We start from the raw sequence: 24,554 nt of genomic DNA, 5'->3' as shown, positions 1-24,554 counted from the left end.
CATTTTAAAGATCATAAATTCTGGATTTATTTGAGGTGTTCCCAAAGTCATTACTATATTTTTTTGTTATTTTCCATTGTAATGGAAAATGTGGATGAAAATGATCAATTTTTGTTAACGGTGGAATTTCAAATACCATTAAATTATTTTCTGTATTAGTTTACACTAGTTCTAATACTTTATCCTTGTTAAAGGGGTCATATGATATATTCAATTGAATTAACTGGAGAATATTACACAGTTCAACTATTTTTTCAGCTTTTTTCTTAATATAATAATTACTTATATTTATATTTCCGGTAATCCAATCTATTCTATCTACGTTAAAATCACCTAAAATTATAAAATTATAGTTTTTTGTGAGTAAAAACGTACATAGCCAGTCACAATAATTAGTAAAATTCGTCAACGGTAAATCTGGTAGGAAGTAGTGCAAGCACAACAATAATGGTTTATTTCCAGGGATTAAAACTTTAATTATAATAACATCAAGTATTTCATCTGGAGGATTTATTACTTCATACGACTATTCGTTTCTTATTATGATCATACATCCTCCACCCTTTGTTTTATTTACTAATGTCAAGTTTCTATCTTTTCATACGACATTATATTATTTGAGAGCTTTACAAAATGTTGTTTGTTTCCTTTTAACCACCCTTCAGTTATGCAATAAAAATCGTAGTTAGAGCAGTTTATTTCATGTATAAATAGCTTTGCTTTTGTATTTAAACCGTTCATATTTTGATAGAATAGCTGTAAGTACGCCAGCTTGTTGTGTACTAATTTATTGTAGTTTTTTCCCTGAATTATTTTTTCCAGCCGGATCAGTTTCTGCCTCATGACATACAATTTCGTCTTTCAATCGTCCAAGAAATCTAGTAAATAGCACACCATCAGGCCATACATCAGGCCGTACAAATACCATTAAACTCACTTTCTTCTACACTAACATAAAACGAAGAGTAACTGCTATTTTAGCTCTTAATTGAACACATTTTTTAACATTAATATTAACACTGTCCTTCACAAATGCAATAAGATCCTCACAAGAAACACAAGGGTCAAGTCTCGTTACAAACAGTGCTGCTATACGAGGGGCCTTTTTCTTTATCTTTAGTTTGTCCGTGGTTTTCTTCCTTGCATAAGAGTATTCCGGTTTCTGGAAACGAAGCCTGATTCACTCGTTTGTTTCACTCCTGTCTGTACTTGAGCGTTATTTCGCCTTTGGCGTTTGGTTACTAGCTTCCACTCACTACCACTTGTTTCCTGCTGTAATGTGAAAGAAGACACTTCTCCGACCTTGACATTCATGTTTTCAGAATCGCCTTGTACCTTGTTTTGAACATCGGGTGTTGAGCTGTTGATCACTTGAGCAAATGTTTTCGGTTTGTTGTTAGTTGATAGTAGTTCATTCAACTTAATATTTTCTTGTTTAACAGATATCACTTCTGCCTTCAGTGCATCATATTTTTCACTGATATCACTTAACATAATTAACACCTGACAAAGTTTATTTTTCACTTCCTCACAGCATGTAGAGCAATTCTGTCCATTATTGCTTGAGAAAGAACTGATTTGTCTAAGTCTTCATTTTCACTTAACTCAGCATCAGAATTCACAGTTTGGTCTCTTCTTCGAGATCTAATATGCTTCGTCACTATGGGAGTAATGGCTGTGTTGTCATCAAGGTGCCTTATGCAATTTTGGCACTTATACGTTGATATACCATTCACCAAATACATTTCATATTCAGTGCGTACAAATTTTAAACAATACTTTAGTGAAATCTATTTTTACATAAAGAGCATTCTCATATTAGATGCTTACCAAAAATGGCTTGAGACACAATCCAAACGTGTCCTCAGTCGGCTCCATCTTGTATAATAATAATAATAATAATAATAATAATAATAATAATAAACATAAAACGAAACAGTTATTTACATAATTTAGTTTTTTTAAGCATGGCAGAGCAAAAGACTAGTTATTTCTCTCTCTCTCTCTTTGAAAGCAACAAACTTTGGGTGTCAAGGCGTAGAAAAGGACTTGTGACACTCACAACTAGAGGGTGGCGTGTGGTTGGCACATTGATTTCCTTTGTTGTTAGTTCCAGCTTTCTAGACCGTATGCAGTTATTCGCGGCGAAAATACAATAAATTAACTTTTACTCCTATTAAAGTAAATAATTACACAAATTCCCTCAATGGGATACTTGTTTGTTTAACTGTATACAGACAGCTGATCCGTGGAAGAATCGTTGATAATAATAAATAAAATAAACTCGACAAATATTCTTGAAAATAATAGGCAAAAGTTTGCGTCACACTGATCATTTTGCTGGGCACGCCAGTGGGTCGTGTTATCCGGTTGTGGTTCACTGGAATACAGGGTATGGCTTTCTAATTTTTCCCAACTATTTTAACTGCTTCAATTGAAATGAATATATAATAATAGGGGTGTGAATTTAGTCTTCTTACCCGTCAATTTAGAAATAAGGTTCGCGGGAATTATATATATATGAAATCCGGCAACTCTTTGGGTTGGAATTATTTGAAATCAAATCTTTAAGTTTTACAACTCACGGTTATACCGGCTATGCTAAGGAGACGGTGATGATGAGAAATGAACGAAATAGTGAAATGAAGAACGTGGGGAAAAACGGGAGATCCCCGAGAAAACCCATGCACATGTTGTTTGTCCATCACAAAAGTCACTCGATGCGACGTGGTATCGAACCGAGGATCCCATGCACCAAAGGTGAACACTTTATCAATTGAGCCACCGCGGCCACTCTGAAATTATTTATAGGAAAGAGTGACTACTTTATGAAAATCAGACATTGAACACATTTGTTTAAAAATACCATCTTTTTGTGAAATATTGCTTAATATTCAGGAAAACTTAAGTCAATAATAAGATATTATTATTATTATTATTATTATTATTATTATTATTAATAATAATAATAATCTTAAATTAAAAACTCTCTGGACCTAGTGCCTTGGCACGATTCCACGAATTAAAAGGAACGTTTTACTTCTCATGTAAGTGTAGAAGGACTTAATCCATGTTTCTTTCAATATACGAAGAGAGTATCCAACTGTCAAATGATATGCTACATAAAATGCCCTATGCAACATAATATAATATTCGGTCATTATTTCTAGATTGTCTAAAGAACATTTTTGTTTTCGCAAGAAAGGAAACAAAAGATACTTCTCAGTTTCAACCTAGTACAAAGTTTGCAGATTTAAGGGAAACTGCACGGAGTTGTTGGATATTAATTGTAATTCGGATTAATGGAGTAAGACACCGTAGTTTATTGTTTGAAATATACTGGGAGTGACCAAGCCATTACCAGTGAAAATATCGAAACTGATACTTTAAAGGTGTTAGTTGACAACTGTTGTAGAAATGAAAATCTTTAAGTGAATCTCTAAAACTGACAAATCACAGAAAGAATTCATTTCATTTTTCATTTCAAAGTTGTCTGACTGTTAAGTTAAACTGTTATATCTGACTAAAGCAAAAAAGTATTAATGACCTGTATTACAATTTCTGACATATCATTGTCATATCAAAACTACGATAGATGTAAATTATAAATAAAGGTAAATTTACAGTTCTGGAATGATTTTGCTAGATATAAATTTTGGAAATCTTTTTAAAAGAGTTTAGATTTATTTATTGATTTGTTTGTTTATTAGCTTCACCATGCCGTAAACGTCGTCAACACCTAGTGCCTCACTTGCAGTAAATGACGATCGTCGATATAGCGATGCGCCGAAGAATTGTAGCTAGTGTGCCACTAGTGGCAGGATCTCGTCGAGTCGAAGCAGATATTTTGAATCGGGGGTATTGAAGTTACAACCGCGTAACAGCGAGTACTTCATTCTGATTCGCTCTCCTTTGATTTGTCACGGAGAATCGCAAAGGGCCCAACACGATCTATCGCCATACATGTGCATGCGGTTATTATTATAAGTTAATTTTCCCTGACGGATTTTTTATAACGACAATACTTGTGCTCCGGGGGTCAAGAGTAACTCCTGCCTTTACATCATGAAGTGAAAAATCTTGAGATGGGTGCATATAATTGTATGAATTTAGATGGAACTGTCGCCGATTACAAGCAAGTAGTGCTCTCAACGGGTTTGGTCGGGTCGGGTTGAAGAAAGACCCAACCCGATCCGTGACACGAATTTCCAGACCCGACACGATGACCGGAGTGACCAGACGCGATAACCTGACCCGGCAACCCGACGTTAGTTTATCCGACTGACACGACCCCACAAGCCGACCAGAGCTGACCCGACCCGAGAACCCGATCAGAGTTGAACCGACCAGACTCGTTTGAAAGCTTTATTATCACGACACGATTAGCGCCAAAATCACTCCCATTGGGAATTAAACCCGGATCACCACTGGATTTGTATATACATCTTAATGATAATTTGACACTTTTCAAGTTTGGTTATTTCTTTTTATAGCCGATACCAACGTCCGACGTGGGAGAATTTTTTTAAATGCTTTAATTCTATGTGACGAAATTTTTCTTCAAGGTCAGTGTTCTCACTTGCTCGGACGACAAGGGGTCTTGTCAGAAGAAAGTATCAAGAGTCTCTTGGCGGAGACAAAAGGAAATCGTTTAACTACAATGATTAGAGTTACGGAAACGAGAGGATACTTGTGATTTTTTTCAAACCCCTCAACTTTCATTCCAAAATAGGTTCTTATGATTCCGGGACCCGCGCAAGTTTGATTTTTCTTTCTCGGTAATTAAAACGTATTTTTTAGTTTATATAATTGCAAGTAAGAAGACACCTAATGTGAATTTTGCAATTTAAAATTAAAAATTGCAGTGTGATAATTAATTATAAAGTACTAACTTTATTTCGTCCCTTTCAGCCCAACAAACGAAATTCAAACAATTCGCTCCCTGGGTCTTGGTCGTCAATACTGCGTCTTATTCTTTGTCTTGCAGTCAAGTCTTGGTCCTGCATTTAGTAGTCTTGGTGGTCTTTCATGCTATACAAGAGCCAAGAATGCTCGCCTCATCGGTACAAATGAAGACGAAGTGTGATTTTGATTATGGTCTTTCATACTATACGGAAAGCAAGAAAATACGCTCATTGCTACTTGGTCCTGACACACAATCATAGTCAACGTCTTGCGAATAAAATAAGAAAAAATAAACACACTGCTGAACAAGACTGCATTTATTTAATATAAAAACACATTTACACGTGACGTTTCGATCTTCTAGCCAAGATCCTCGTCAGACGTACACTGAGTGATTACAAAAAATTACACAATTCAACTCCCTATCTGCTCTCTCATTGGCCCGTTCAAACAGCCAATCAGAAGCGTGGAAATCTATCTGAACTGACCAATGGGACAACATAACTTTTTACCAGAAAGAAACAACAAGGAGCAAGGAACCATTGAATACATTAATTCATATAATTGGTGATAAAAAACAAGACCAAGAGCAAGAATACTATGCAATTCGTCTTGCATATCCAATCTTTATCTTGTTCTTGTATCGATGTCCTTGGGCTTGGTGAAATAAAATGAAATTTTCATTTTAAGGTCCCTCAATTCTGCTCCGAGGCTAAGGGATATGTTGACCATGAAAAAAGAATGCAATGGTGAAATGAAAAAAGTGGGAGGAAACACGAGATACCCAAGGAACCCCACTACATGGCGTTTCTCCACCACAAAGCCTACTTAGTACAAACTGGGATCGAACCACGGACACCATGCACCAGAGATGAATTCTCTACCACTGAGCCACAGCAGCCCCACTTGGGCTTGGTATTCCATATCCAATCTTTCTCTTGGCCTTACTTAAACAACTTCTAGTTTTGATTTAAGTCCAGACTCCATATTGGCGTAGATATTAATATTACAGTCGATTGGTAAATTCAATGTTCCACATTTGAAAATTAAAGTACACATAATTACAAAAGCAAGCATTCACCAAAAAACACTAGCTGCAAGAGTTCAAAATAGATTTATGGCTTCTATAAAATCAATTGAAAATTGCTTTTTTTAATTAGGCAGCTAGTGGAAAACAGCAGGTTTCAACTTCAGCCGAGTTTAACCTCAGTTGACCAAACTGAACTGTCCCGACTGACCCGACTGACCCGAGCCGACAATCCGACCCCAGCTGACACGATTGACCCGATCCGACATCTCGACCCGAGTTGACCTGACCCGACCCGACAACACGACCCAAGTTGACCTGTCCCTGCCCGACACGTAACCCGACCCGTTTAAGAGCACTAGTATTCGTGTTTCACGCACCTAAATCGGTGAAATGTATGTATAAACAATTATCTGCCACTCCCTATCTAAATTTGTGGGTATGATCACAAATCGGTGTCACGTCAGAAGGGCCCGGACAAAAGGGCGGGGACAAAAAGGCCCGAGTCAAAACGGCCCCGCGTCAAAACGGCCCGGGTCAAAAGGGCCCCGCGTCAAAGGGCCTTGGTCATAAGGGCCCCGCGTCAAAAGGGCACGGGTCAAAAGGGCCCCGCGTCAAAAGAGCCCCAGACATAAGGGCCCGAGTCAAAAGGGCCCCACGTCAAAAGGCCCGCGTCAAAAGGGGCCCGCGTCAAAAGGGCCCCGGTCATAAGGACCCGAGTCAAAAGGGCCCTGCGTCCAAAGATGCCGGGTCAAAAGGGTCCCCAGCAAAAGGGTGCGAGTCAAAAAGGCCCTGAGCCAAAAGGGGCCCAGAGTCAAAAGGACCACGCGGTCAAAGGGCCTCACGTCAAAAAATCCTGATATATAGCGTGAAAGGCATGAGAAATATAAAAATGCTTTTTAGATTAAAAGTATTCAGTGGACACCACCTGCTTCGTGTTGAAAGAACGTACATGTGGATCTGTATACAGTGTTAGTCAAAGTTATTACGACAGCCCAGTTACGAATCATGTGAACAGAGAAAAGTGTTGGAGGTAGGTACTGATCAGTGCCGTGTCATGGTGCGGGTGAGCGGGACAACGACCCTGGCTGCCGAAGTAAGGTGGCGCAAAATTCGGGAGTAAGAAATAAAAGGAAAGAAGGAAAGAAAGAGAAAGAGGAAAAATTACTTGGAATATTTTAAATCAATAGCAGATAGTGTTACTCGTGTTAGGAAAATATATGTACACCCAACAACAAAAGTCTCTCCACCCTAGGTGCTCTAATTCCATAACTTGGGGTCCAGGTAATTTGCAGTTGTGAGAACGCCTGGACAGGTGCAACCCAATTTACACGTAACTTTTCTCGGCACTGACAACAGTTGGTAGCACTGAATGCAGTCTTTTTGCAAGAAAAATTGTGAGGAGATGGCGCACGAAACATTTCTCCATTCTGAGATGAACCTCTCTGGTTTAGAGCGTGTTGTCCAATGAACATCATATGTTAATCTCAATATTGTTGTGTATGTAATGTATTATTTCACTATATACTGTATATTCAAAGAAATAAAAACACTGATCACACATAAATCAGAAAATGCTTGAAAGTAGACGAAAATATCAAATCTAGAACAACTGCTGGAAATAAGTTAGTCTCCTCCAATTCTCCTCATTCCAACATTTTTTTTCTTTCTGGAGGAGAGAAAATCTTGGTTATCACACTGTGTATGTATTGAAATTGAAGTTGAAACATTTGAAAAAGTTAGAACCTGACCGGAATTTGAACGCGGTCCGCCGAATATAAGTTCAATGCGCTAAAAACTTACCCACCTCGTCACTTCATCTTTCGCCTAAACTATTAGCTAGTTAAAAGCATTACATGTAAGACTATACACAAAATACTCGTACTAATACTCGTATAAGGAGATGTTCCTTATGAGTGTCACTATGACTTACTCGAGGTTTCCTTCTTTAACTCAAAAACAAGTGATATATACCTTCGTCAATGAGAAAAATATCGCGAAGCGTTCTTCAACATGATTCTACCTCATTGTTTCTAACTGGTCCCGATTTATATTACTGCAATTCTTCCTTACCGTGACTGCTAAATTCTAAAGAAGAAAAGCCGGCAGACATTATTTTCGCATTCTTTGAATTGCATCAACATGTGTAGAAATAGTGTGTGCTATGTTTATGTAACATAGCTACTAGTTTATTTTCTCTTCTTTGTATCAAATGTGAAAGCAGAGAACTGCCATTTCAGTGACTCGGGTTCGAATCCCAGCGTGACAGTTATTTTTCTTTATTCGAAGGTATTGTTTATGTAATTGATATTGTAATTCTGTTATTATTATTATTATTATTATTATTATTATTATTTTAATATTATTATGATTATTATTATTATTATTATTATTATTATTATTATTATTATTTTGCGTATAACTGTATGAATTTCGATGGCAACTGTCGTTGAATATTAAAAAGTGAATATGGTAGAACTATGAAATAAAGAGATGCTCGTAATTTTATCATAAAATTATATGGCGCAACGAATTTTATCTTATCGTAAACGGTTATCGTCGAATATACATTGCTTATTAAAGGAGCACTCTGTTGATCAAATTAATAGAAGTTGCTAGACAAGTATTGACCACCGGCAGAAAAAAATACAGAGTAACTGCAAGTCGAGTACGTACTATTGTACAGGAGTATGCTCAGAGACCTTTAGAGAACTATTCTTCGTGGCTTGGTTCACAATTTTAATTTGCAATCCACGCAAGCAGTTCGAGACAAATGTCAATCGTATTTGGCATTTGGAAAGTTAAGCAAAAATGATAATAAACTTATGTCCAATATAAATTGCAAGAATTTCAAAACAGATTAAAGTAGCCATAATTTTTCAATGTAAGTTCACATACTTTATATATCTGCGACTTGGGACTAAAAGGGCTAATGTCAACACGAAGTAGTTTGGAGTATATATACTATTCATATTAACATTTGCTTTTCTTGCAAAGAAAATATCCATTTATAGGCGTTAAAATTTGACAAACATCTCATTTTTTGCCAAAAAGTGACACTGGCACTTTAAATCCAATTTAATCGACAAGATATGAAGATTTTTCTTTCTAAGGATTCATGTTAGGTACGTACTTTCCAAATATAATAAATATATGTTTATCTCAAAAATACTTTTTGTTAGTAATTTCTTTTTTTCACTATTTTTATCTTACTGTAAGGCTTTATGCAAGATTGGTACTTCTAATATATAATGATCATAGTGTAATGTTAATCAAAGTCAAGTTGTTCAAAAAATATACTGTAATGTAAAATAATTATATACGTATAAAATCTGATCAGATGCAACAGAAAATACAAACAAATGCTATTTGTTTGTAATGTTTGTCATTTGTCTTTCAGCTGTTTTTAAATCCTTATTATAAGGCTTCGTGTTAGGTTAGCACCGTTAATATATAATAAGAATAATGTAATGTTCACCGAAGTCAAGTTGTTAATATTGTATATATCTATATATATAATTTGATGAGATTTAGTGGAGAAAAAATATATAATAGTTTTTAGTAAGCATTTTTTGTTTATAATATACTTCTTGTTTCATTATTTTTTATTTGATTCCATGTCAGTAAGGCCTAGACAAAGAACGACATGTACAGAAGGGGTCGTCCTCAATGCAATATCGTATATCAGTGGCTCCCAATCATGTTTACCTGGCACCCTCAATGCAAGCCCTTAATACTTCACACATTTCTTACCGCTTGTTGGCTACACGTACTTTTTCTGATCGTTTACCTGATTTCAGATACAGCATTGAATTTTCAATTCGATAATAATAATAATAATAATAATATATTTATATTTCCTCTAGCAAGACTTCTGAATACCTTTGTAGTCCAATATTATTATTTACGAGCTGTATTCCTAATTAAACCACAGTTCGTATTCAAAAAATATTTTGCATTCCTACTTTTAATTTAACATATCTCTTATATCATTCGTAATATTTCTAATTAAAAATGTAGTTTATTTCTGTCAGTAGCTTTTGCACTTCTGTTCTTGGGAATAACATCCCATCAATGTGGGTTTTCATCGCTCCAATAGTGATATTTTTTTTCGGTTCACCAGGCCATATAAGGTAAATATCACTTCATCAAAGAATAGCGGAGGGAGGGGCACGGTGGTTCAGTGGTAGAACGCTTAGCTCTGGTGTGTAAGACTACTGGTTCGATTCCTGGCCAAGTAAGGTTGTGGTGGACAACATTGTATACGTGAGTTTTCCCGGGGTACCCTCGTTTCCTTTTGATTTCACTCGTTCTTTCATCATCATTCACTTGCTTTAATCATCGTCATCCTAAAGGGCATAATGTGGGACGTTAAACTGACAGTCTGAAAGTTATCAGAGAATACCATTTCATTTACAATATTGCTGTCATCGATATTTCATATCATTACTTCGCAAAGCTCAATGCGGTTATCAAAGTCGTCTTCCGTTATTTCATGCACTAAACGCATTCTCCTAGGGTTTCAACTTATCCCGTGCTATGCAGAGTAGTTTTGACGTATGATTAGCGTCATAGTAAAGGTTTGACTACTGTAATTAACATATGTTAATCGAACTCTTTAGTATGGTACTAATCATACTTCAGAATGACTTTACATAAAGAGCATAGTGTACAAAAATTCATTGCGCTGAACTCTGGGAAACACCTAGCTTGTTAGCAACTCTGGTTATCAATGAATGCGGAATTTCCACGAGAGATTGCAAATTAAAAGAAACTGCCAAATTGCTACATTGTTTCGGCCTTCCTGATCGCATGCGGTACCTTTCTGCAAAACATTCAATGCTCTCTTAGGCAGTTGATTTCGAAATTGGGTTATGGTCAGAAAATGTAGCATTAAATAACTGTTTTACCTCTGTATATGATCTCTTCCTATCCTATAACCGGTGTCACGTCAGAAGGGCCCGAACAAAAGGGCAAGGACAGAAAGGCCTTAGTCAAAAGGGCTCCAGTCATAAAGGCCTAAATCAAAAGGACCCTGGTCAGAAGTGGCCCCGGTCAAAAGGGCCCCCTAACAAAAAGGCCCAACGTCAAGAAATCTGAGATATAGGCCTAGCCTGCAAAACTTCAGAAGTATAAAAATACGTATTAGATGAACAATATTACGTGGACATACGTGTTTATTTGTGTTGAAAGAACATACATGTGGAAAAAATATAGGGTTAGTAAAAATGTTACGACAGACCAGTAATAACGATACGCGTGGGCGGAGATAAAGTAAATATTGAAGATGATGGATTCTGCGATATTTGATATCACACAATATCTTTTGAATGGAAAGAGGTGGATTTGACACATCAATTTAGGCTAGAATGTTCCCACAGATGAGAAGAAGAACTAATTTTTAAAAATCTATCTTCATTCGTTTGCGAGATAGGGTGCTACGTTTGACATTTGTATCTAGTAGACCAAAGTATTTGGACAGGCAAAGAGACGCGTAGACGTAGAAAAGTAAAAGGTTGCAGGTTGATGCGAAAACTACACTGAGTGAGGGCGTGGACATAACGACAGCCATCCTAGATACGCCATATTGGATATCACATAATATTTTTAAATGGAAAGGACTATGTTTAGCACATCAATCTAGGATTGAATTTTCCTACAAACGAGAATATGATTCATTCTTTACCAATCCTCATTCTTTTACGAGGAAAGTGTGCTATGTTTGACATTTGTGTGTAGTAGACAAAAGTATCAGGACAATAAAATAATAATGTGGCGGAGGAAAAGCAAATGTTGCAAGTGTGATTTGTTGCAAAAACTACATTGAATGGGGATGTGGACATTGTTGATCACATAAATATTCAGATATTATTAAAAAACTACTATAAAATGTCCTCTAAAATTATTTTATTCCTTCAAGTTAATACAGTTAGTATTTAATAGCAAACACACAATGATTTATAACTTTCTTTAAGCATTTCGGCATCGTTGTTACAATTTTCCTGGTGTAGTATGGGGAAATATTGCTCCAATCTGTACGTAATGCTTTTCTCAAACCTTCTTTCACCGTAACTCGTATATATTAACCTTACGTTGCAATTCATTCCAAAGATTCTCAATGGAATTAAAGCCGGTACTGTGTGGTGGAGTTTAGCGAACTTTTGGGCAGTTTTAAAGCAATCTTTTCTTTACAACATATACTTTGTTTGGGATAAATATCTTGATAAAATTAGAAGTCTTTCTAAGAATGTGAAGATATATTTCTTCTGTATTTTAAAGCAGGCTGGAAGTTCTCGACATTTATTTCTGTATTTACTTGTCGAAACACTATTATTCTGCCATCATATTCATGCAGGTTTAACTTAAATTTGTCCATAAAAACATTCCCACCAGTTTTTGGGTTAATTTTCAAAAGCTCTAGAAAATTTAAGTATCTTATACTTCTTAATTTGGGTAATACATGGTTTCTTTCTAGCAATTCTACCATTATATCCTTCCCGTATTAACTCTACATGGTACAATACATTGACTAGAAGAAACATCGTTATCACCCACTACTATTTGAACGACATTGTTGAGCTCTACCAAATATTCGGAACTGCACATTAAAAGTATTCTATTGCTTTATAGTCGTAAAGTAAAAATTAATCACAAATATACTTACTATTAAAATATGTTATACATATGCGGTAACTTCTCTATATTTTACAAACGTAAGCAAACGAACAGAAACGTTAAGAACACAATGAAGTACTATTTATTAGTTACCTGTCTAAATACTTTCTTCTACTAGAAACAAATGTCAAACTTAGCACACACTATCGCGTAAATGAATAGAGATCGGTCAAAAGTCGACTCAGTAAGGGATGCGCACGAGACGAGTCGAGACAGAATTTTCATGAGAATATCCGAGTCGAGACAGCTCTTCCAATAGAAAAATGCACATTTTTCCAGTCGAGAGATCACGTTTACAATACATTTTTGAGACGAGACAGCCTCAAATCTTGTCTTGTGCGCATCCCTAATTCAGATTATCGTTTGTAGCAAGATTCTAGCCTAAATTTATGTGACATAATTACCCCTGTCTATTTGAAAATATTTTATGGTATATAATATGCGGAATTCAAGTTGGGTGCCATGATCATTTAACGCAGTTTTAACACCAATACCAACCTGTAACATTTACTTTTCCTCTGTCCATTTGTCTCTTTGTTACTGCCCTGTCATGATACTTTTTTCTATTAGATACATATGTCAAACACCCTATATCATAAACAAATGGTAATGCGTCAAAAATGAGTTCACCTTCACATTTGTGGAAACATAAAGCCTAAACTGAAGTGTAAGATTATAACCTTTTCCATTAAAAAATGTGCGATCCGCAATATAGTGTAATTCAAAGTGGCTTCCACGGTGACCACACTCCAAGCCAAAGCAGTTTTTGCAATAACACCAATTGCAACATTTGATTTTCCCCCGTCCACGCGTGTCGTTATTATTGTTCTTTCCCAATAATTTTGACTAACCCTGTATGGAGATCCACATGTATGTTCTTACACCAAAATTAAAGAAACGTTTTCAAGATAATATTATTCATATAACACGTATTTTGCTACTTTGATTCAGGGGCAGAAATTGAATTTTAGAACTAAGGGAACAGTCATTAATAGATAGTCTGATTGGGCTAGGTCTCGAGAATACAAACTTAGAGATATGATATGATATGATTTTCACTTTAGCATTCCTTTCAGCAGCGAGGCTGTATGAGATGTGGAACTATTGATTAACGTGGAATTCGAACCACATGAGATCCCACCGGTCTTCACGTCTACAAACTCAGAGAAACGCGGTTGAAAGTAAACTTTCATCGAGAAACGACTTAAGCGATAGGGATTGTTCCAGAACAAACAGCAACCAAACAAAATTAAGATCACCATTCAAGTTTCCTTTTTGTCACTAATAACCACTGATATTCTTCCTTCTATTAGACAATCACTTCTACTTACTAAGTTGGCATTATCCACTCCTGCATCTTTGATTTCAACTTCTGTTTTGATTTCAAGCTTTTTGGCCGTGGGACTATTTCTACCCGGGCTCTTTCCACTCGAGCAATTTTTCGCGGGACAATTTTGACATGAGGCTCTTTTGGCTCGGGCCCTTTTCTCGCGGGGCCGTTTTGAGGCGGGGCCCTTTAGACTCAGGCCCTTTTGACCCACGCCCTTTTGTACGCAAGGCCCTTTTAGCGCAGAGCCCTTTTGACGCGGGCCCTTTTAACACGGGCCCTTTGGACGCGGGGCCGTTTTGACCGGGGCCCCTTAGACCCGGGCCCTTTTGACGCGGGGCCGTTTTGACTCGGGCCTTTCTGTCCTCGCCCTTTTGTCCAGGCCCTTCTGACATGGAATCCACAAACATTGCCTTATAAAGTATAGTATTATAAAGAAAAAAATATTTTTAGCTAAAAGCTAAAGAGAAGCCAACTTCAATAATTTACTTACAACGTAAGTATCAATGAGCCCATATCGAAACCTACCTAAAATTTCACTCAGAGAAAGGAAGTCCCACATAAAGATCACACACAAAAAGCAGATACGTTTTTGAAGTGGAATTGACCAAAATGGTAGATGGAAATTGTCGCGTATCATTGTCGACAATTGCACGATACGCTCAGTACCACCCCTTGTAAACGGCGTGGTAATAATAGAAAGTCAATAACAACAATGTGGGTACATATTATATGTAAGGGGAAGTCGTACTGTAATGGGAACCTTGACGTCAGCCATCTTGCAATCCGCCATCTTGAATGGAAATCATGATTTTAAATAACAATTGGCAATATGGTACATGATTTTGGGCTTGAATTTATAGGGAAAAGCAATGGTAGGAATAGTTTTAAGATACGTGCACTTGGTAAAAAGTTAGAGGCACATTTATTGTGTATGTGTCCATGTGCACAACTCCCGAATGAAGCAGCTGCAACAATTTGTAAAATACAAAAGTATAGGAAATACCTTCTATATTTTTCAAATTTGCACCACATGTAATTGAGCAAAGCTAAACACTTGTAGGAGTTACATTTTAATAGCAAAAACTTATTTTTGAACAACTGCTTCATTCGGAAGTTGTGCACATGGAACCATACACAATAAATATGCCTATCACTTTTTACAAAATGCGGTTTTCAAGATAGCTGCCGTCAATGCACACCTTACCGTACGACTTTCCCTTAGGTATAGTGTGTACCCACATTGTTGTTTTTGACTTTTTACTATTGGTTAATTCCACTTAAAAACTCACCAGCTTTTTTGTGTGTCTTTCTGTGGGACTTCCTTCCTCTGAGTGAAATTGTATGGTAGGTTTCGATATGAGCTCAATGAAACTTTCCTTGTTAATTTTTTTTAATTTTAATTTTTTTAAATAATGGCAAACTATTTTATTTCATCACGATAAATCGCTTTTGGTACTAAGATGTCTGTTTTTCTGTACGTATATATCCTTCTCACTTTGTTGGAGACAAAATTGTTCTTTTCCCAACGAATCAGGATGAGACAAGCTACACAACAGCATGAACTGAAAACTATAGCTATTAACGATAGTACTCTAATACGTCATTACAACAAAATGTCAATAAGTTTTGTTTTTATTAAATTGCTTCGGTTCATATTAACATGAAAATTATAATTTGTAATAAAAAGGACGGGATGGGATTCGATCTAGTGTCAAAGTAGTGTAACAACTACTAATCCACCACGCAACCCACTTAATCACTTAATCTTCTTCTTGCTTTTCTTCTTTTTCTTAACAAATAAATACTAATATCCATGTCACTTCTTACCTCAAGATAGGACATTTCCTCTTTGTATCTGTATTTCCTTACATCTTTCTTACAAAAGCTAATTCATATTCCGCAGACAATCTACACACTACCTTTTTAACCAATAAATTCAACATTTTACTCCACTATCCTTGATCCAATTCCCGGATTTTCCTACTGAATTCCTTACGCAATCGTGCTCTTCTACTGAAAAAATCCCCAGAAACCGCGATTGCCCGTGTATACAAAACTGTTTTTTGCTTATATTTTTAATTTTTTTATTATATTTTTTTTGGAAATATCTTCTTACATGGATTGCTTTACACAAAATCGTAAGGAAAATTAAATAAATGCGAAAAATCATGAGTTACAGTATACGCGCAATTTTTATTGCGCATGGGAGTACATAAATATGTAGCAACAATCGCTTAAAGTTGAAAGAAATATGTAACATTATATAAGAATATGTAAAATTGGATAGGTTACATACTTATGAAATCGTAATATTAACACGCGTATGAGTATGCAATATTCAAACGAAATATGAAAATGAAAATGAAAATATACTAAACTATATCCTGTTTAATGAAAGTCCCACAATCAGTGAAATGCTTCAACAACTGAGACAGCCACACGTCATCGACGTGACTGTTTGCAGGATAATAAAAATCAGACGCCAATGAAGGAAGATGTGAATCGACTAGAGAGAAACATGAAAGCCCAGAGAAAAGCAATGCATGCAGCATTTGTAATTAGAAACCTTATGTGGTGTGGTGTGGTCCCGTTTCAAATCTAGAACAATTTACACAAAATGCGCATCCATCACCACGTTTCGATCTTGGAATTAATTATACGCAATATACTAATTTAAATACTATAAGCAACTTAAGACGAAATGTATTGTTTTGTATACACCTTGTTACAAAAAGAATATACGTATTTCGCATGCATATATTTATTAAACTTTAAGACATACGAATATAAAATTTCACATTAACGAATTTACGAACCTCTCAAGTTCAAATTACAGATGTTCAATATGTCCTCCAACAGAGACACGAATAATATCAAATCGATATTCAAATTCCGTCCATGCTCGGGCAAGAATGCCCCGCGTCACTGATGTTATGGCAGTACGGATCCGGTTCTTCAAATCTTCCAGGTTTTGTGGCAGTGGTGGTATATTAACGTTATCTTTAACGAAACCCCACAGGAATAAGTCACTGGGTGGCAAAAACGGTAACCGCGGAGACCAGCTGAGACATGCTAAGTCGCCAGTTGCTTGACAACCAATTCAAGGGTTCGGTAGAATTCCATTCAGTTATTCACGCACTTGGCGACTCCAGTGAGGGACTCCCCCGTTTTGTTAAAAAATGAAGTAGTCTTCGTGCATCCTCGGAAACAAGCAGTTCGGTAACAGAGCGAGATACTACTGACTGCTAACCGTGTTTCCATTAAAGAAGAATGGGTCGTAAACAGACGATCGGGAAGTCGCACAAAATACATTGACATTGTGTTAACACCTCCCACATCTCATAAGTTATATTTCAAACATAATAATTACTTATGTCCTGAAATGATTATATGGATATATATATATACAATTTATTTATATAAAACTTATTCATTTTATTGCAATTACTTTATATAATTTTTATAGATCGAGGAAAATAAATTTCCATATTAAAAATTTCACCCAAACGGCAAAAGAACTCACGTTACGATTTTAAATTCCGCTTTTTAACACTATACTAACATGATGATCCTTGGCAAGTTCCTTGTAACAAAACATAACTGAAGTTTCAAGACAGTGTCATTCTTATCCTTTACAAATTCTATGTCTTTCTCTCTTATTTCTCCTTTTAACTTTCTTTGGGGATGAAAGAACTATCTTCTCTACGCTTCCTTTTATTGATTGGTTCCTACACATATCTTAACGCTTTTTTTTTGCGCATGGGAAGCTAAGTGACAAACATGTGCTGACAAAAATACATGATTTCGAAATATGTATCTTTAAGTATTTCAATCAGTGTTGCTTTTCTCATACTTAATAAGAAGTCTTACAATATTTTAAAACTAACTGGAAACGAATCTACACAATTTTCCCGATTGCAAAGGTTGGCTTTGGGGTTCCAACCTGATTACTTTCTTCCAAAGATACACGAAGTTGGCAGCAATAAATAGTGCGATCATTCTTTATGGAAGAATATGTACAAATATCTTCCACATATGAGGGAAAACTTTTAATAATATATATCATTCTTAATATGTCATTATCTTATTATAATATACATCAGCTTAGATAAGTTCCACAGTGAAGCAAGAAATATATTAAATATTTCTTAAAACATATCCGAATTTTCTAATCGTGTGTAGCAAGGTATAACTGATATCAGGTTCCCAGTGTCTCCAAACCAAAGTTTATAAGTTATAATGACAAAATTATGTCTACGTCTGTCAAATACAATTATCGTAACTAGCAAACATATTTGAAAACTGCATATTAGTAAAGTGAGAGCCAAATATGACTAATCTCACCTGGGTATGATGATGTTTCATCTGAAACAAAAATAATAAATTATTAAACATATCATTAAATGCAATAAACCAAATCGTTACAATTCTTGTATTAGCTAACATTCATGGGCTACTGACGTAGTTCAAATTGAAAATATTGTAATGTGTCCTATAGTTGTTCAAAGGGAACCATAAGAAAAAGGAATTCCATACTTAAAAATTAATAATTTCAATCCATCTGGAACTAAAACATGGTGAAAGAGGAAAACTCAGATACCACCGCACTGCATATCCTATTTTAGTGGCATGGAAAACCAAACAAAATAAATCTACTTTAGATTACAGATATTGGATGTCCAAAATAATGTTCATTTTAATACAGTAACCGGCGTAAGCCCCTAGATCAGTGGAAGAAGGTTATGAATCGCATGCGTTGTGGTCTCCAAACGTTCAGGGTTCGTCTCTTAGAAAATTAATCTCTTCCATCAAAATAACGATTTGTCCATTGGATCAGTGATTATACTTTCCAATATTTTTATTTTCTTCATGAAAGTTAATTTGTTGCGCTGTATTTGTTTTTTCATACAATAAAACAATGTGAAAATCTCATAAAATTACTCCATATCCTCAATTCTTGATTAGGGTCCATTGGACCCGAATGGAAGAACATGTTTGTAAAAATGTATGGTAGATGCAGGGTTAAAGAAAGGATTCAACTGTTTCATGCAAATTATAATACAAAGATGAAATGCTAAATTATTTCGCATAGTTTTGTCCATCTCGCAACACGCTTGTGTAGACTAAAAACACACAACTTTTAATTACACTAGATAGACAACTACTGAGAAGGGTTCATGCTTACACTAGTGCGAACCATACGATGCATAATTGAAGGACAATAATTGTCTGTTCATTAATGATCTGTTTATTCCCAATTAGCAAACCCATTAAATCAGATGACTGATAACAATTTGTATCGTCTGATGCTACTATGAAATTGAGTCATTCTGAACCCATATGCAAAGGTTTTGCAAGCGCAAAAAAGCTTTTCGTACTTGAAGCTAGAAAGCCTTTTCAATCCTATTATTCTCAGTAGTATTTTGAATTTATATACATAGTTCTGTTTCTGCATATGTTAATATTTATAAAACATGTAACAATGAATAATCTCCTTTGGTCGTAAGTAGTTTTGCCTTTCATCCTTCTCAATAACATCAGTAGAAGCATGTGTGTCAGTTACTTGAATGCATAGTAAATGTTATCAGAGAATTTAGTAATATGTATCTACTAATATGTATCTGTATACGTATATTTGTCATCACCAGCAGTATTTAGTTAAACAAACAAAATGTTCTGCCTACAGAACCCACATGTACGAATTCGCCCAAAGTCAATGTATTTTGTGCGACTTTTGGATCGTCTGTTTATGACCAATTCTTCTTTAATGGAAACACGGTTAGCAGTCAGGAGTATCTCGCTATGTTACCGAAATGGTTGTTTCCGATGATGCACGAAGACTACTTCATTTTTTTACAAGACGAGGCAGCTCCTAAAAGGAGTCGCCAAGTGCGTGAATATGTGAATCAAACTGTACCGAACCGTTGGATTGGTCGTCAAGGAGCTGGGAACTCTTTTTCAGCTGGTCTCGACGTCCCCAAATTTGCCACCCTGTGGCGTCTTCCTGTGGGGTTTCGGTAAAGACAACGTTTATGTACAACCACTGCCACATAACCTGGAAGAGTTGAAGAACCGGATCCGTATAGCATAACATCAGTTCGCAGGACATGCTTGTACGATTATGGGAGGAATTTGAGTATCGATGTGATATTGTTCGTGTCGCTGATGGAGGACGTATTGTACACCTGAAATTTAAACCTTGAACTCTAACTTGAACTTGAGAGGTTCGTAAATATGGGTGTGAAATTTCATATCCGTATGTCTTAATGTTTAATAAATAAATGCATTCAAAATACGCATATTCTTTTTGAAACAGGGTTACAATAAGACAATACATTTCCCCTTAAGGTGCTTATAGTATTTAAATATATAAATTGCCCATAATTACTTTCAAGATCGGACGTGATGACTAATGCGCATTTAGTGAAAAAAGTTCTATATTTGAAACGGGACCACACCACACCACATAAGGTTTCTGAGGTACCAAAGCCGTATCCATTGCCTTTCTCGGGGCTATCCTGGTTCTCTCTAACCGATTCACACCTTCCTTCATTCGAGTCTGATTTTTATTATCCTGAAATCAGTCACGACAGTGGAATATGGCTGTCTCAGCTGTGGAAGCATTTCGCTTCATTGGGGGACTTTCCTCAGGCAGGATAAAGTGTAGTAGATTTTCTTTTAATTTTCATATTTCGCTTAAATATTGCATACTCATACCCGCCTTAATATTACGTTTTCATAAGTATGTAGCATGTGTAATATTACATATTCATATATATTATTACACATTTCTTACAATTTTAAGCATTTTTTACATATTTATGTATATATTTAGAGAGTTGATATTATATAAAAATCCGGACACAACTGCTTACATAATCCACACATCGAACCCACAACGATAATTTCCTAGCAAACGGACACAACCCTCACACTTCAAACGGTCGCTAGTACAACACAATTGTAAAAAAGCTGAGACATTGAAGCTGAGACGTGGAGATACTCAGCTAAGGACGTATAGAGATCTTATTGGTGAAAATTGATGGCACCTGTCATGTGTTGATTGCTTTTTATAGTACTGGAAGCAACAAACCCAACGATAACAATTTGATTAAACCTATTCTCGCGAACATAGGAAAAACAGGTGTTGAATCTGGAAAGGAGGCTACTTTGCAATCACACGTAGTTTCATAATGTTTTTATTGATTCTTGCAGTACTTGTCGAGACAAACAGAATTGCACAATTTTCTTCAAATAAAGCTCGGGAACAAGGAAAATTCGATGTTGATCTTGAAGGGAAGAGGAGGGAATTGAAAGGAGGCGCGTGATGTGTCAATAAGTACTAGAATAACGCCCAAACGTTTTTGGCGCAGACCAAAAACATTTCCTCTTGTAACGATGGGGGCCTGGGGCTGACGCTTTATCATAATACGCACACACATTCGTTTTAATTGTATATATTTTGTATACCTTTTTCTGTGACCACTTTATCATCATGAGTAGTCACATTCATACTACTATGATATAAATTTATTCATTTATATACTTAATTGGCATTTCAGGCGTTAATCCCGGCACATTTAGGCAAGTCCCGCGTCGAGCACATTTTCGGGGAGCATAAAGATGAAAGGGAACGGAGAGGGATGGGAGAGTCCTGGGACTTGTAGGGTACCATCAAGGTACTTCAGTGGTGTGAATGAGGAGAACCCAGGAAAAACTTTACCCAGTATGGTTGGCCTCTGAAAAACTATTACACATTTAGAACGGAGTGACCAACCGGGAACTAAATCCAAGATCGTTCTCTCCAAAGGCGAGAAGTTTGGCGACTGCTCCATTGGGTATCACATGAAATAAATTGAAATTGCCCATTACACTGAAATAATACTATAGACATCTGACATAATACTCGCTTTCCTAGTGGAGTATTTCATGCAGATTGTAAATAGGAAAACCGTTTGTCTTCGTCATCTTGTACTCTTGAGATAAACAGGGTGTTAAATTGTCAACACAACCTGGAACTGAAATTCTATAACTTTTGAACTGGAAGTAGTATACACATAACGATTAAACCAAAATAAATACTAAAGAAGTAAGTATTTTCGCACCTGGAAACAATGACTGAATTTCATTAGTATTGTTAGCAGATACAAGAGATGCTTTTCTTTACATTATTTCTTTTCTCTTTCTTTCTTTCTACGTTTCTTTTTACAAAGAAGTAAAATAGCAATTAACACATTTGCATGTACAACTCTATCGCTGATTTCCAGTTTTGTCGATTAGAGTAGATGATATCAAAGGTAGAGAAAAAAAAGTTTTTCGTTTCTACGAAAAAAAAGTTTTATGAGGCTTCTGCAATGGTAAACTACAGAAATGGTTATGCTTCTATATAAGGAATTAATTATTTATTTGAAACAAAAATAGTTTCAAAACAACTAGAGGAAACTACTGGCATTTATTATTAGGAAACGGATTAAAATGTAATAGCACATCCTCAACTCATTGAAGAAGAAGAACGTGCGAGATTAAAGGTAAGACATGAAAGATAAGAGAGTAATAGGAAGAAAAAGAATGTAGCTGGTCGATGATTCGTAAAATGGAAGAAAATATTGGGAATTAAAAGACGAAGATGAAGATCGAAAAAGTTCAAAAAGCTGTTCCAAACCAAATCTTAACACACTCAAACACTCGCACATACATACATGCACACACACACGCACACAGTCACACACATACGCACACACTCACATCTTCTATTAAGTTGAGTTCAGAATGAGTTTAGTGTCTTTTTCATCAGCGAGGGTATATGAGACATGAACTGATTAGCGTGGAATCGTAAACGCAGAGCTCCGGCCAGGAATCGAACCCGGATCTCCCACTCGAAAGGCGCGTACACACCTCTTGTTAGTCTTGGGACATGTCAAAATAAAGAATACTTACTACTATTACTAGCACTACAAGTACTACTACTACTACTACTACTACTACTACTACTACTACTACTACTAATAATAATAATAATAATAATAACCTAACTGTCCGTCTGTTACTGCACATAATATCACTTAAAACAAAGTATTTTTTTTAATTATGGGTTGAATAATTATTTCGGAGGAGCTAGTTAATTTAGATGATAGATAAACAGGAACTGGTACAAATGAACCATTTCTATTTTTCAACGATGACCACTGTAAATCAAAAATAGTAATATATAGCGTGAAGCGGTTTTCGGCAATTGAATAAGCATTCCAAAAATAAATTTCATCTACATCTTTAATACTGATTTAAATCCAAAAGTTTTAAAATAAACCATTTTATACTTTACGTTTATCACCACAGAGTTAGTAATAACGAGCTGTTTTCTGTATTTGGCAATTACTTTATATTAGATCTATAAGAGGTTACCGCTAAATGAAATGCCACACACAAGTCGACCCCACAACTTGGCGGAGCGATGTCAACAAATATGATGGCCTCAATTAGTTAGGTTTGGGGCTGCCGACCAAAGAATTTAGTTCGAATTCAGTAAGACTTTATGAAGAACAATTCAACAAGAGCTCGGGCACCAATGATAACAAGCGTTATTTCTTAGATGATGTCCCACACGATCAAGAAATTTGCTTCAGATGCGGCGGCTGGTTACCGACAATTAAAGTACCGCATAGCGTACTTTGCGAAGCTAAGCCTGTAACTCGGTTGTCACTCACCAAGTACAGTAATCTTTTTTCTTATACTACCTACTAATTAAGTGGTTATCGAGGAGTATGTTAATTAAATACAACCCTATTGGAGCCTCTTCTTCGCGACCGTGGCAAAGAATACATAAGCCAATACTCCATGGGCATTGGTCTACTTTCTTCCCAAGTTTGGTTAAAACCAAGTAAGAAGTTATTGAAAAATAATCTATTGTATAAACCGTAAGCACTTCCAACTTGAATAGGGGTATTACTCTCGACATGGAATAACTCTTAGGGTACTGAATGAATTACATAAAACCCTTTCTCGCTATCCATTTTATAACACTCAATGTTAGAACCGGTGGAGATTGATTTTTACAACTTCCGGTTTTAGTTGAAAGGTCAAAGTAGAGATAGAACATATTCTTGAAATGCTTAATTTATTACAGAAGATACTTCTCACCTTCTATTAAAATTTCTATTATTTGACGATCACCCGTAAAATCAGAAGAAGATGTGCTTTGCTACTTGCGGTTTGAATAGGTCTTTAAGAGAGATGATACCTTTTCTCAATACACAAAATTGATCCACAAAAACAGTTTCTCATTTTATGTTATAGTTTTTGGTACCTCAATTGGCGTAAATTACTTCTTACTATCTATTACCTTATTCGATCTATAGTGATCAACTTTGAAACTCTTAATGGATCATTGCAACCACTTTCGGTATTACTAGAATGTTAAGGGTGAAGATGAAAGTTGTTCTTGAGATGTATAATATATTTCCGAAAGACGCTTTTCTCAGTATTACTTTTTACTCTCAACGTTGAAAATAGATAAGACCCATCCCTGTTCCTTCCGGTTCTACTAAAGTGATAAAGTTGAAGGTAAAGATAGTACTTGAAAAGTTTCATCGAATGCCGAAATAGTATTTTGGTATCATT

The 24,554-nt window shown here is 35.9% G+C and overlaps 1 protein-coding gene across 3 annotated transcripts in view; it reads right to left on the bottom strand.

The window, feature by feature from the left end:
• LOC145683405 (uncharacterized) overlaps positions 1 to 24,554 on the bottom strand; it is an 868,942-nt gene that overhangs the window by 667,204 nt on the left and 177,184 nt on the right. For 2 of the 3 annotated variants that reach the window (XM_081754743.1, XM_081754741.1), the window contains one exon: positions 18,282 to 18,302. The exons of the other annotated variant lie outside the window; for it this stretch is intronic. In XM_081754743.1, the coding sequence (XP_081610869.1) occupies positions 18,282 to 18,302 (21 nt within the window). The remainder of the gene's footprint in view (positions 1 to 18,281; positions 18,303 to 24,554) is intronic. 3 annotated transcript variants of the gene reach the window in all.

The sequence above is a fragment of the Thermobia domestica genome, chromosome 4 (genome assembly GCF_964235325.1).
Source record: "Thermobia domestica chromosome 4, izTheDome1.hap1.1, whole genome shotgun sequence".
Taxonomy (NCBI): Eukaryota; Metazoa; Arthropoda; class Insecta; order Zygentoma; family Lepismatidae; genus Thermobia; species Thermobia domestica.
This window is presented reverse-complemented; position numbering and strand designations above follow the sequence as displayed.